Raw genomic sequence first — 15,071 nt, forward strand, 5'->3', positions numbered from 1 at the left:
ACAGGCTGGACATGCCCTGGGGCCCTCCAGTGGTTCCTCCCCAGCTGGCCAACCTCCCGCATCCCTCCCTGGCCCCCATCATGCACTAGTGGGGTCCCTCGGCCTGGCCTGCGCCCTCTCACAATCTGGGATCCCTTGGGGGATGTCGGAGAGCCGGTTTTAGCCCAATCCTGCAGGCCAGGCTGAAGGACCCCACTGGTGCACGAATTCGTACATTGGGCCTCAAGTTGGAAATAAATGTCAAAAAAGTAATAAGTATATAAACATGAATATATAAACACTAGAGGCCTGATGCACGAATTTCTGCACAGGTGGGGTCCAGCTGGCCTGCCCTGATTGGGGGTGGAGGGGAGCGGAGCCGGCTGGGGGGTGGGGCCATGGGCAGTTGGACAGCACGCCCCATCCCTGATCGTGGTGTTGGGGGCCGATTGGAGGCCAGGCTGGCCCGGGCGAGGGGGGCAGGTTTTTTTATATATATAGGTAATTGTTGTGTTTGAACTTAACATTTGGCTTTGAGTGGGGCACTAGTTGAATGCGGCCATGTCATAGTTTTCTTGACTCCTTCAGATATCCATACAAAAACCCATGAAACTAGATAGCAAATCCAAAAACATATAATAAATAAACCTCAAGCATCCACAAATAAAAGCAAGTAAGGCAGACCACTAATAGCTACAGACCTTATATTATTACTATCTGTGCAAGAATAAGTGGAGGGAGGGTGAATTATATAGGATGTTTCATTGAACTTAAATGCAGGAGACCTCCAAAATAGCCTCAATGATTTACTAGACAATGTGGTGGACTATATTAAGAGCAGCAGCTGAAATGAGAGGGTGGGGGTTGCCCACTCTAATATCAGGCAAGTATAGTGTGTCCATGGTAAAGACAGAAAAGGATAGAGCAGTTTGGCTCCAAAGAATTCTTGAAATGGACTTGCTAGAGTTCTCTACCAGAGCAGGATACCACACTGAGTGGAAACAAAATACAATAGAATAGTATCATCAAAATTGAGAAGACTAGGGAAAATGAAAAGGAATGAAAGGGAAAGGAAAGATAAAGTTCAGTAAAGATAGAGGAATAGCTGGAGATCTCAGAAAGGAAGCTTCCATTGTCTTTAATATTACATGAAAGCAACAGAAGACTGAATTCTGTAAAGTTAGAAAAACTACCTTGACCACCACTTTTTTATAAAAGTTCAGGAAAACCAATTTAACATAAATATGAGAAACAAAAGTGTCAAGATTAAGTCCCACTTAAGGTATTGTAAGGAACATCTTATTTATAGCAGTATTTTAAGCTGATAACAACTTAACTTTGAACGCATAATTAAGTCCTATACTTTTACTCTCCCCACATTAATTTTTCTGATGTTACAATTTACATCTTTTTACCTTGTGTATTCATTAACAATAACATTGTACTTATTTTTTACTACTTTTGTCTTTTAACACATTTACCCACCACTATTCCAACATTAGAGTAATCTGAATTTAGCCATATATTTATCTTTACCAGTGAAATTTAAATTTTCATATGTTTTTCTGTTACTAATTAGTGTTCTTTTGTTTCAGCTACAAGAAGTTCCTTTAATGTTTCTTGTAAGGCTGATCGAATTGTGATGAACTCTTTTAGCTTTTGCTTGCTGGATAGAGTCCAGTTTAAGAACCCATGGTGGCCCTCGAGTCAAAAAGTTTGCCCACCCCTGGGACCCATTTCATGTGCAGTAACCGATGCTACTTCTGCTTAGATAAAAATTATTTTATTTATCTCAATTTAATTTATTTTACTGGTAGTCTCTTAGATATTACAGATCATCAAATAACCTCAGGGACCAAAAATTGAATTTTCTTCCCTAAAATATGTGATATTCTTTATCTTCAGTTGCTTATATTCTCGCTACCTCTGCCCCCCCCCCTTTTTTTTCTCTCCCTGGGCTATTTATGAAACTATTATATTTGATATTATGAAAATGTCAAAGCATTTATTTTCTTTAATATTATTTCGGCTCAGAACATTTTTTGTTTATTATTCAAGAGTATTTATTAATTATATCACTCTCCATGACACTCTGCAAAGTTCTGTGCCTTTAGTACTAATCAGGCAGTCTACCTTTTCTTTCACATAGCATAGATTGCTTGTGAAGGTTTTAGGTCTGCTTTATCTCATGAACACATTCTGCCAGTGGCAGGACTTCCTTTTTGCTACGTGACTTGTGAAAGTTAAGAAACCATATAGCCAAAAGCCAGCTGAGATGATCTTGTGCTGGACTACATGGGTTTCCAGAGAAAGCTTTACCAGAACGCCTTTTTAGCCTTACGTGTATGTTTTTACTTTCAGTTATCGAAACCATACAGTGATGGAAGAAACAGGCTTAGGTTCTTTGTTCTTCCACATCAAGAAGGGCAAAAATCCTATTGCTTGCTTGCTTATTTATTTATTTTTAAAATATCTTTTATTGATTTTTTACAGAGAGGTAGGGAGAGGGATAGAGACTTAGAAACATCAATGAGAGAGAAACATCGATCAGCTGCCTCCTGCACATCTACTGGGGATGTGCCCACAACCAAGGTACGTACCCTTGACCGGAATTGAACCTGGGACCTTTCCGTTGCAGGCCGACGCTCTGTCCACTGAGCCAAACTGGTTAGGGCCCTATTGCTTATTTAAAACTGCTTCCCGGTGCCAACCATAGGATTTTTCTTTTTGCCAACCTTTCTCCTGTAATGAGATGAATTATGTAGAAGGATGGAAGATGTGAATTCAGAGATGGCAATTGATAGCAGTGCTAATATTTGGGCTTCTCTGTCTGGTAGCTTCTAGTGAACCTGGGGACTGCTACCAAATTAGGGACCAGTCTGAAGTACTTGGTTTGGGGGTCTTGGACACTGTGAAAATATATTTGAATTTACTGTGTGACTTATTTTTCACAGGTGTATTTGACCTTAAGATACTAGTGTGTTTTACTCAGGGTTTGTATGTGTTAATGTGGATTACAAAACCATTTAATGGGAGAGATGAAATTCTGATAAAATAATAAAATTTAGAAATATATGAGTTTTTCTCTTTGTGTTAATAGGCAGGCAGTGGTTAAAGGTTCCCTTCCTCATCCTTTTGCCTTGACGTTATTTGAGGACACATTGTACTGGACTGACTGGAATACACACTCCATTTTGGCTTGCAACAAGTACACTGGCGAGGGTCTGCGTGAAATCCATTCTAACATCTTCTCTCCCATGGATATACATGCCTTCAGCCAACAGAGGCAGCCAAATGGTAAGTGATCTTGATTTTTAAATTGCAAGTTGGAATAACTTTGAAGCACTGTGATGTCTGGCGTTCTTGAGATGCAGGAGGACATGGTAGCAGGGAGGAATTAAACAATAGGGAAAACATCAAAATATAATTCAGGTTAAACAACAGCCTAAAATCTATCAGTACAGATGACCTTAGCCCCTTGTTTGGATCAGAGTTATAGAGGTGGAGAAGAGGGAAATAAGAAATTGAGATAGCTCATACACAAATGTATGTCTTATTCATATTATGTCTCTCTAATGTGTGTTGATGTTTCCTATGAGTATGTTTAAAAACAAACTCTTCTTGAATGGAATCTTCCGTTAATCTAACTGGTAAATTTAAGTACCTCAGTTTGCTGAATAAAATACCTACAGAAACTTTTCTGTGTACACTCCCATCCCCTTTTATCTTAATTTTGCTTTTGTTTTTTGGTCAACCTTTACAATGGTTTGGGCTGTGACTGCCTACAACAATTACTTACAAAGGGGATAGAATTAGACTTGAAGGAATTTGAGAATGTTAAATGTTTGGCAGTTGTGTGTAAATAAATATTTGGCATGTGTCTGATTGTATTCCATAGTCAAAAATGAAGAGTTTTTAGATTATACATTGCTTTGTATTAGCTCCTTCCATTTAGGGCAGGTTCTCAACCTGTGGGTCGCGACCCTTTTGGGGGTCGAACGACCCTTTCACAGGGGTTGCCTAAGACCATCGGAAAACACATATAATTACATATTTTTTTGTGATTAATCACTATGCTTCAATTATGTTCAATTTTTAACAGTGAAATTGGGGGTCGCCACAACATGAGGAACTGTGGCGTTAGGAAGGTTGAGAACCACTGGTGTAGACGGAGTTGAAAGCCACGTTTAGCCCCTAGGGCTGGGAGCCCAGGGAGGCAGCGAGGGGGAGCTACTGCCCTCCGAGCGCACCACTCACCGCAGATGCAGGGTCAGGCGAGGTGTGCTTGTGTGTGTTTCTTCCTGTGTGTTTTCAGGAACAGGTTGAAGTGCTTGGATTAAAGGGTCGCAGCATTAGGAAGGTTGAGAACCACTGATTTAGGCGGGACATAGTTAAATGTTGAATTTGTTATATTGGAATCTTGTGGTTATGAGTCCATAGAAATGCTTTTAAATGTATGTATTGCTATTTTGTAAAAAAGAAAATGTTTAGTCATTTGTATGAATTTTTTATTCTCATAATTAGCCCTCAGGAGAGAATTTCCGTGTTGTTGTTTTTTTAATTGCACTGTTGGTACTTTGTGTTTTACTAATTTGAGAATTTGCATTTATCTGTGATACTACTTTTCTTAATCTTTCATATTTTGTTGGCTTCTATTTTACTGATTTTTTTCTATGAATATTATTTAAATCTATTTTTTTCATAGATTCTACAAATTCCCTTTTTTAATCCATATGCATATCTTTTTCATGTTAATCTTTCCAAAGTGGTTTTTTTTTTTTACATTGGAATTACTTTTCTTGGTTATCAATCCCTTCTGCCAGTCTATTCTCATTCTCTGTGTTCATTCAACTTTAGTTCTTATTAACAGAAACCTTAATTTCCAGTTAGACTATTCACCTTATTTTCTTTCCCAATTACAGACTTCCAGCTTTTATATTATGGTTTCACCGCGCTTGAAATGTCTTCTTTCCTGCCCTTCAAGGCCCCTGTCATGTCCTACATCCTCCATGAAGCTTTTTTGTTTTTTTAATCTCTAATGATTTATTTCCCCTTTGACTCTATACTTATTTACATAGTCTATAATGTGCAAGATAGGCTTTAGTTTCATGGTTTTATATTGTTTTCTAGTTTGTTAATTTTGGCTTACCGACTAGATTGTAAGCTTTTTTAGGGCAGGGACCTCCTGCTTTATTTCTGTGTATTCCTCTTGGATACTGAATGCTAAATAACTTCTCACTGATTAACTCCCTTCCTTGCAGATGTTCTAGTAGTCAAGCACCTGGATGGCATTTGGTAATAATTTGGTTTATCAGAGTTGTTCATGTTATGGTTGTTAACCTTTGTGTACCTTGAGTGAGAGAGGTCATCTATAATCATTGGTATTAATCAGTGTGATTTATACTTGACAGCTACAAATCCATGTGGAATTGATAATGGTGGTTGTTCCCATTTGTGTTTGATGTCTCCAGTCAAGCCTTTTTATCAGTGTGCTTGCCCAACTGGGGTCAAACTCCTGGAGAATGGAAAAACTTGCAAAGATGGTAAGAACATGGTCTCCAAGAAGGAAACATTTTTAATAGCAATTGGAATTCTTTATGATTTGTTTTATTTCTCTATAATAAGCTCTATATAGTAGAGTGCTTCAGGAGACTCGTTACTTAATCTTAGCTTCATAATTGGTTAAATAACAGGAGTGTTTTCTGTTTTTTGGCCTCTTGCAAACTATTTTAAAAATTATTTTAGTATTTTTAACATGCTGTTTTTGAAAACAATTAGGTGCTATTTCTTTTTTCTATCAACTCTTATAGTCATTTATGTCACAATTGATTCCTATGGAAATGAGTATTCTCATAAAAAGTACATTTTTAACAATAGGTAGCACTTGTACATAACCTCTGTGCAAGGAAAATATGTTTATTAAACTTTTAACTGTAAAGACTATCATGGGGTAGATAATATTGTCTGAAAAAGAATGATATTTTTAATTGCCTTTTAATAACAGAGAAGTGCTTTCAGAAGAAGAAAAAGTTGCATATTGTACTGTTTAAAGCAACCTCTCTCTATACATAGCAACTACACTGCCTCTTCTCCTTACTTTCTTAATTCTCTATAGCAGTGATTTTCAACTGGTATGCTGCGAGAATTCTTAAAACATGCAATACGTTACTATTTAGTCAGGTCACTGACCTCTTTTCCCTTAGATTGTCAAATTAAAAAATGACAACAGCTAACACAATAGCCGTTCAGTGTGAATGAATCAGAATTATAGTTTTTGGTCAGATTGGCAAAAAATATATTTTTTGGTGTGCCGCAGAGTTTTAGTAATTAGTTTATGTGTACCATGAGATGAAAAAAGCTAAAAATTGCAGCTTCATAGAGAGAGGGCACGTTGGAGAGGTATACTGATTAGGACATTTCAGGGGACTTCTGATTTGGGAGAATACCAGTTCTTCTCTTATCCTTCTTAATCTGAATGTTAATCTCCAGTCTATGGATCACCATCTGGTTCTCTAGCCACCAGCAAGACCTGGTAAGAAAATTGTTATATTTAGCAGTGGCTTCTTTATCTAACTCTGTAAAGCAGAAGCCTTTATTTTCAGAGTGAGTTAGAGAGTTCCTGGCAGGGGGGTCATGGAGTCAGAGAGATGGAATTGAGCCGGTGTACAGGATATTTGTCATGACTTGGCATTGATAAATTATCCTCATAGTCAAAGGTGAAGCTGGCTGACTCTTGTCAGACGGTTTCCATGGCAAACAGTAATTTGGTTTCAATTTAAAACAAAAGGTTTTTGTAATGTTTCCTTTTTGTTTAAAAATATGTAGCCTGACTTTAAAACAGGATTTATTTTAGCAATAGTGGTCTGTCTACTCCCTCAAAGGGTACATGTTTAACAACTGTTTTGAAATTCAGATATATATTTGACCTGTAGTAGCCTTTAGTTAACTATTCTGTTTTGATCACCTTGCTTAAATTAACAGCTTAACTTTCTGTGACTTCTTTGTTTACAAAGTTTTGGGCTGCCTCCTTTTGATAGAGCAAAGGCAGTAAATTTTGCAGTTATTCCTACTTGATGCCTGCTATGGCATTTAGGGCTATATTTTCTTCAAGACAGAGTTCATTTACAATTAATTCTACATTTAAAAAGCTGATGCTGAGAGCTTTACTCTTGTCAGTTTAATGCTAGTATTTTCCTTTGCACTTACTGCTTTGGTTAGGAATCTTTTTTCACTCTTTTGGATGTCAGTTTTCTTACTAGCTTTTATAATTAGATGACTTTTTGCTAGTGATTTACTTGAACAATTATAAATATTCTCGGTCTCTGCTGTATTTTTATTGAATACTAATTTGAGTTTAAAATATTTCATAAATAAATTGGATTTAAAACTCAGTGAAATAAAAATTTGAAAGTATTTTCTAATGATAATAATAATTAATAATAATAATGAATTAGTTAATATTTGAGTACTTTTATGTTCAGTACATTCCTGAGTGCTCGAATCAACCTGTGAGATACAGACAAAGTGACTAGGCTTAGAGAGAGTGGGTGTTTTGTCTAAGTTTGTATAGTTACTTGAATTCAGTTCTAGCAGATCCACAACTCGTACTTTTAACCACTGTTCATTTATCTGATTCCCTCTGTCTTCTGTTGCTATTTCCTTCAGCCAGGCATTATCTTATAGTTAGCTTTGTCCACAGCTTTACTGAGATATAATTTATATACCATAAAATTTAGCCATTTCAAGTGTACAAGTCAATGATTTTTAGTAAATTTACAGAGTTGTGCAACCATCACAATCCAGTTTTAGAATATCTTTATCAATCACAAAAAGACCTTGTTCTAGATTTCCTTACCTTTTAAAGAAGCATACTTAATGTGTGTGTGTGTGTGTGTGTGTGTATGTGTATATATATGTGTGTGTGTATATATTCATTTATTTATTGCTTTCAGGTAGAAGGAAGAGGGAGAGATAGAAACATCAGTGATGAGAGAGAACCATTGATTGGCTGCCTCCTGTATGCCCCATAATGGGGATCAAGCCCATAACCTAGGCATATGTCTTGAGCGCAAATGGAACTATGACCTCCTGGTTCATAGGTCAACCTTCACCACTGAGCCACGATGCCCTGGCAAAAGCATACTTTTTGAACAAAGGACCTATATCCTATCTCCTTCTTCCTTTAATATTCAGCTACTTAACTTCTTAGTCACTACTTACTTAGTATTCATTATACCTTTAAGCAGCCCCCCAGAGGCTGCATATAATGAATGAAACCAGAGTTCAGTCATTAAAGAGCTTCACCTCATAGTCAAGCTATTTCTATCTCACTGCATTACTTTTCATTTTCACCTTAAATAGATGCTAGTATCCTTTTATACTACGTGTCAATTCCTAAAGGAATTCTACACTCTTTATTTAGAGTTGCTCAGTTTTGCTTGTGTGTTTTAATTTTATTTTTCCTTCTCATTTATTCTACTTTGTTCTAGGTGCCACTGAATTATTGCTTTTAGCCCGAAGGACAGACTTGAGACGCATTTCTTTGGATACACCAGACTTCACAGACATTGTTCTACAGTTAGAAGATATCCGTCATGCCATTGCTATAGATTATGATCCTGTGGAAGGCTATATCTACTGGACTGATGATGAAGTGAGGGCCATACGCCGCTCATTCATAGATGGATCTGGTAGTCAGTTTGTGGTCACTGCTCAGATTGCACATCCTGATGGTATTGCTGTTGACTGGGTTGCCCGAAATCTTTATTGGACAGACACTGGCACTGATCGGATAGAAGTAACAAGGCTCAATGGGACCATGAGGAAGATACTGATTTCGGAGGACTTAGAGGAACCCCGGGCTATTGTGTTAGATCCCATGGTTGGGTAAGAAGCTCTGCTAATAGAACATTTTCCTGGTATTTTTGTTTTCTATAGGTCCCTAAATATATTGACAAAAACAATTTGTTGTATGCTTTCCAATAAATGACTTTCCATTTTTGGTATATAGTGATTGTAATAAAATACCAAGTTAAAGAATTGCTAGTTTTTTCCCTTGAATCTTTTGAATAATTTTTCTTTCTAAATTAAGTCCATGCTTGCTGACTTTGTGTGTTGGCTGCAGATTTTGTCTAGGTTGCATCATGACCATGAAAAATGTTAAAAGAAATAGTTTTCAGAACTCTTTTTCTTCCCCTTTCATTTAATTTCATTTTATTTTCAGTACTTCTGGAATGATATGGTAAAAACATATCTTATGTCATATATTTTCAAATATATAAATGACTCTATTTTTAAAACTTTGTCAGGCCATGCAGCTAAACTCCCAGTCTTTTTTATTTTTTATAGAAAGGAAGAAGTTACAAAGAGCATGCCCCCTCTTTTTTAAAAAAGTATATTTTTATCCATTTTAGAGAGGAATGGAGAGGAATGGAGAGATAGAAACATGGATTAGAGAGACACACTGATTGACTTCCTCCTGCACGCCCCCTACCGGATTGAGCCTGAAACCCTGGGCATGTGTCCTGACCAGGAATTGAATCTCAGACCTCTTGGTTCATGGGTCGACGCTCAACCACTTAGCCACACCAGCAGGGCTTATTTTTATTTTTGTGACATAACATCCTGACTGTAGTCCAGGGAAACAAAGTTTTCTACATACTCACCAATGCTATTTGTTAACTATGAGATTCATTCTGAGGGCAAACATAGTGGAAAATCCTTACACTTCTGTATATACTAATGCCTTAGAGCCAATTAAACTCCCAAGGGCCTGAAGAATCACTTGGCACTACAGTGAAAGTTTGTTAGAGAACTCTGTTTATTACTGACTAGAGGCCCGATGCACGAAGATTTGTGCAAGAATGGGCCTTCCTTCCCCCTGGCTGCCGACACCACCTTCACTCCGGCCAGAGCCGCCTTTCCACCTTCCCACGCTGCCCAGAGGCCTGGGGCGGCTGGGGTGGTGCAGAATGCCTGCGTTGTTGCCATGACGATGACACAAGTGTCCTGCTCTGCCCCTCCCCGCCCCCAGCTGCTTGGCACCTTGTACGCAAATTAACCCAACATCTTTGTTGGGCTAATTTGCATACTGATTCCTGATTGGCTGGTGGATTTCATGAAGGTACGGTCAATTTGCATCTTTCTCGTTTATTAGTGTAGATTATTACTACTGGGGTAACCTGTTTGTGTCAGAAATGACAAGCCAGCAAGAAAAAGAGAGGATTGTTTATGGGAAGGAGCACAAAATATTTTGAAAAAACATAACTAAATATGGAATCTCATTATTTATTGGAAGGCATTTTTAATATCAGTTCTAGAAAACACTTTTTAAAAAATATATTTTATTGATCTTTGACAGAGAGGAAGGGAGTGGCATAGAGAGTTAGAAACATCAGTGAGAGAGAAACATTGATCAGCTGCCTCCTGCACACCCCCTACTGGGGATGTGCCTGCAACCAAAGTACATGCCCTTGACCGGAATCGAACCTGGGACCCTTCAGTCCACAGGCCAACGCTCTATCCACTGAGCCAAACCTGTTAGGGCTTTAGAAAACACTTGATATGAAAATTCCCTTCAATCTTATACACTGCTAGAATAAATGCCTTAAATGTTTAAGTGCTATTTCTCCCCCTTCTATGGTGTTAATTGATGACATCAGTGTGATATGACTGGTCGATCTCACCTTAGTATATCTGAAAGCTGTAGTTTATTATCTGTTTTTAGCTCATTTTTTTTTGTGTGTGTGTGTGTTTACTTCTGTAGGTACATGTATTGGACTGACTGGGGAGAAATCCCAAAAATTGAACGAGCAGCTCTGGATGGCTCTGACCGAGTAGTCTTGGTTAACACTTCTCTTGGTTGGCCAAATGGTTTAGCCTTGGATTATGATGAAGGCAAAATATACTGGGGAGATGCCAAAACAGACAAAATTGAGGTTTGTTTCTTGCTTTTCATTTTAGAACCAGTTTTATAATGGTTTTGAGTTATGGTAATTTGATGCATATATTCTTGCCTTTTGTCTGGGGTTCTAGAGGAATCTTTTACAGAAATTTAGCTCAACCTTTAGGATTCTAGGAATTAATGTGTTTTCATGCACCTAACCCTAGGATTTCTGAGTTATACTGGTATGAGAAATGGGTATTCATCTTTCATATCACTTATATGAATGATTTTCTTCATTATGGGTAAAAGCCGCTGCCTAAATTTCCTAGGGGCAGTTTCTGCACAAAACAATTGTTATATAAGATCTATACTGGAAAAGCTGGTAGTCATGTCAGGAAAACAAAGCCCATGTGTGTGTATAGCCTTTTTGTTGTTAAATTGATTGTGAACTATGGGGAGAAAGATTAATTAACCAAAGCTTGGGAAAAATATTTACCAAACTAGAGGCCTGGTACATGAATTCGTGCACTGCACAGGGGGGTTCCTCGGCCTGGCCAGCAGTTGGGGCTGATCAGGGCCATCTCGCCCAGTCCCGATTGGGGCAGTTGGGGCTAGTGAGGGGTGGGCGGTTGGGGGGTGGGGGAGGAACCACAGGAAGTTGTGGCTGTGGGAGCGCACTGACCACCAGGGGGCAGCTTCTGCGTTGAGCATCTGCCCCCTGGTGGTCAGTGCGTCATCATAGCAACTGGTCAACTGGTCATTTTGTTAACCAGTTGTAACAGTTGCTTAGTCTTTTATCTATATAGGTGGTAGAATTAAATTGTAGTATCAGAATAGAAGTATGGTGGAAACAACTAGTGGTGAGTATTTTTTCAGTGTTTTATAAATGGTTTATATCTTTAATATTGAGCATGAAGTCTAAATTTCAAAGCTTTGAATTAAGCTGTGCTAGAAATCTTATGGATTGCATATTTAAAACAGTTTTGATCATACTATTCCTTTGAGGAATGCATGACTTTTCATATCAAGAATCACTTTAAATGTCTCTTCAAAGCCACAGCAGGTATTTTCTTGTACATAGATAATTTGGGATCTAGAATTTTTATTTCAGAAAGGTATTCTTAGGTGTTCCAGGGACTCTGAGAGAATAATGAATTGAAGGGCCTCGCTTCAGAACGGAAACTTGGAATAGAAAAATCCCATCAGTATTCCCACCAGGCTCAAATACTGAAAACTGCATCTCTTATTCTTGCAGCTGGTTTCCATTAATAGAAAATTTTTTGTAGACTTGACTATATAAATTTTCTCCCTGTTGTTAGTGTTTTATTGCCCCCCACCCTTTAAATCCAAGTTAGTGTTTCAATCTTTAACAGCTGGAGTACAGTGCTAATGAGACAAAGGTTATGGGTTCACTTTTCAGACAGGCTTTTAGCTTCACTTGGTTGGCCTGAATACAAATTGCACACCCATTCCCAACCAGTTCACAAGTGTGTATTGTTGATCAGCTGTGTACTATCCATGATTGATAGGTAATAGCTACTCTTCGAAAAAGTTTAAAGCTTATGTGTCCAAGAAGAATGTCTGTACATAAGGGAAGAGAACATAATTAAAGTAGGGAAGAACACTTGATTTCTTATTTTGTAGGGATTTTTTAAATTCCATATTTGGTCTTATTTTTTTTTTAGCTTTCCCATTTCAGGTCACTTTTAGCACTTTAGATATAGAAATTTATTCAAAATCACAAATAGTTCAGGAGGGATTCATGTAAAGAAATGAGAATTTATGGAGGTTCTGAGTGATAGTATTTGAGAAATAAAATGAAGCCCAGCTGGTGTAGCTCAGTGGTTGAGCATTGACCTATGAACCTGGAGGCCACGGTTCAGTTCCCAGTCAGGGCACATGCCTGTGTTGCAGGCTCAGTCCCCTGTGTGGGGGCATGCAGGAGGCAGCCAATCAATTCTCTCATCATTGATGTTTCTATCTCTCTCTCCCTTTCCCTTCCTCTCTGAAATCAATTAAAAATATTTTTGAAAAAGAATAAAAATGAATACACATTACATAACAATATGTAATACTGATTAAATGCGAATTATTTTCTTAGTTTGCTGTGAATCCAGTAGATCTTAAAATTAGTATTTATTCCGATATCTTTGTCTGTTGTCCTGTGCTATACATTGTATACAGGTGTATATGGTAGTGTCATTTGCTCCCTCACTTCTTCCTTGAGTGGTACCAACATTTTTAAACCTAACTTTTAGATCTCTTTCTCTTCTTCCAGCTTTGCTAGAACACAGCTTCTATTTGTCTTTGTCCTCTTTTTGCAGGTTATTTGGGGTTAATTGTACATCTAACTTCCACTAAATTATATACACACACACACCTCTCCTTATTCTGTCCCCTGAAGATTCTGATGAAGTTTCCCTAATTGAGCATCAATGCTTTTGTCATTTTCTTTTCACAGACACATTTGGGAAATAAAGAGCTGGTGCTGTTATTTTTTCTCTTCTGAATTTAGGATGATGTGTAAAATTGCTGATATATGACTAACTAAGGAAAGAGCACAGCTCTTTACCTAAATTAATCTTACATAATTGGGGGAGAAAAACTGTTAATTTCCCTGAGACTACTAGTGATTATAGGAGCAACTGCCACCACTGGCTTTTCATCTTGCTTTACTGAATAGTAGATGGATTATACTGAACTTGAAAACTTCTGAAAAGATATATAATTTTTAAAATGCTTCTTTTTCTAGAAGGTTATTTGTTAGCCTTTGTTATGTAGCAGCTGATCCTAAGTACTGACCTGACCCTAGTCTAGGTCACATGCTCTCCTCTAGATGCATCCTTTTAAGAAAGCTTCCTAACTTTTGTCATGCCCAGGAGTGAAAACTGCTTTTTTTTCCTGGGTCAATAAGAAAATATCAAATTATGGATTCAGTAGCCTTGTTCTTTTCTGGAAGACTTAGAGTTTACTTGGGATCAAACTGCCCTATATGTGTTTATAGTACATTTGGGAAGAGAAGATAGTTCTTTGGTAAATTACTATGTAGCATTGTAAAGCATAGTAAATCTTGTGTTTCAAGTGGATCTTATGGGAAAAGCTCAGAATGTACATTTGCTATTTGCTTCCTCAGTGGAGATTCCTTAGGTCGGGTTCTCACTCCCTTTTTTGTAAGGGAGGATAACCAAATGTTGGATATATTGGGGGACTGGGTCTAACGATTAGGGAAACCAGAAAAAAGTAATGGGAAGCTCTGGGTTTGAGATTCGATTTTTATTATACAGAGTTGCAGAAAGAATAAATAGGTTTATCTGAGGTTTATAACCATCTTCTGTAGAGAGGGATGAGGGGACACAAGGAATTGCTAATATCAAACTTTCTGAAAGACAGTCATAATATTAGCCTGTGGTTTAATATAAGAATGCATCTGTGAGGATATGTCTGATTACCTTACTTGTCACCTGAGAGTGACTACTTATCTGTATGTGTCAGTTAAAAGGTACATGCTGGTACTTGTTTATGCTGCTTCATTATGCTAATATTTAATTGCCTTTTTATGAACCAGCTTCTGGTTTACTTGTCTGCACTGGATTCCCCCACCCTTTCTCCACCCAAGTGTTAATACAGTGTTTTGGGGCTTCCTGATAATAAATATTAAAGCATGTGCAGAAAGGATCATTTCTATTTTTCTGATAGGGGAAACTTGAAATAAGCATCCATTTCTGCTTTATGAGATCCTGCAGTAGGCAGAAACATGTTGTGTCTTAACATTCTCATTTTTCTTGGTCAGGTTTCACTGCCAAAAACATCTGTTGCACTGAGGGTTTCTCCACCTCCCCCTGCTCCTGAGGGGTGATCAGGGCAGCAGCTACCACTCACACCCACTGATGGTGCCGGCCACGCTTGCACCCTCTGCTGGCCCAGGCCCCAATCGCTCCGCGCTGGCAGCAGGTGCAAGCAGGGCTGGCGCCCTCAGTGCATGGGAGCAGCGGCAGCGGGAGCGAGGCTTCTGACAGAGAGGGGAGCGGGGGCTGTGGCAGGAGGGCCCGGGCAGGGTCGGAGGATGGGCTAAGACCCACCCCTGTGCCCACCCATGCGGCCCACAGTTCCTTTCAAGATGGACAAATTAGTGCAGTGGGCCCCTAGTTCAGTATAATTGACTAAGGTGATGTTGCTGTTTATTATGCCTTTTTCTGAAAATCTGTTC

General features: G+C 38.3%; 1 protein-coding gene across 1 annotated transcript in view; it reads left to right on the top strand.

Moving 5' to 3' along the window:
* LRP6 (LDL receptor related protein 6) overlaps window positions 1-15,071 on the top strand; it is a 134,678-nt gene that overhangs the window by 59,555 nt on the left and 60,052 nt on the right. Inside the window, exons 4-7 of the mRNA XM_015561665.1 lie at window positions 3,080-3,276; window positions 5,391-5,522; window positions 8,469-8,865; window positions 10,745-10,916. Coding sequence (XP_015417151.1) covers window positions 3,080-3,276; window positions 5,391-5,522; window positions 8,469-8,865; window positions 10,745-10,916 — 898 coding nt within the window. The remainder of the gene's footprint in view (window positions 1-3,079; window positions 3,277-5,390; window positions 5,523-8,468; window positions 8,866-10,744; window positions 10,917-15,071) is intronic.

This window comes from Myotis davidii, unplaced genomic scaffold, assembly GCF_000327345.1.
Source record: "Myotis davidii unplaced genomic scaffold, ASM32734v1 scaffold1017, whole genome shotgun sequence".
Classification (NCBI taxonomy): Eukaryota; Metazoa; Chordata; class Mammalia; order Chiroptera; family Vespertilionidae; genus Myotis; species Myotis davidii.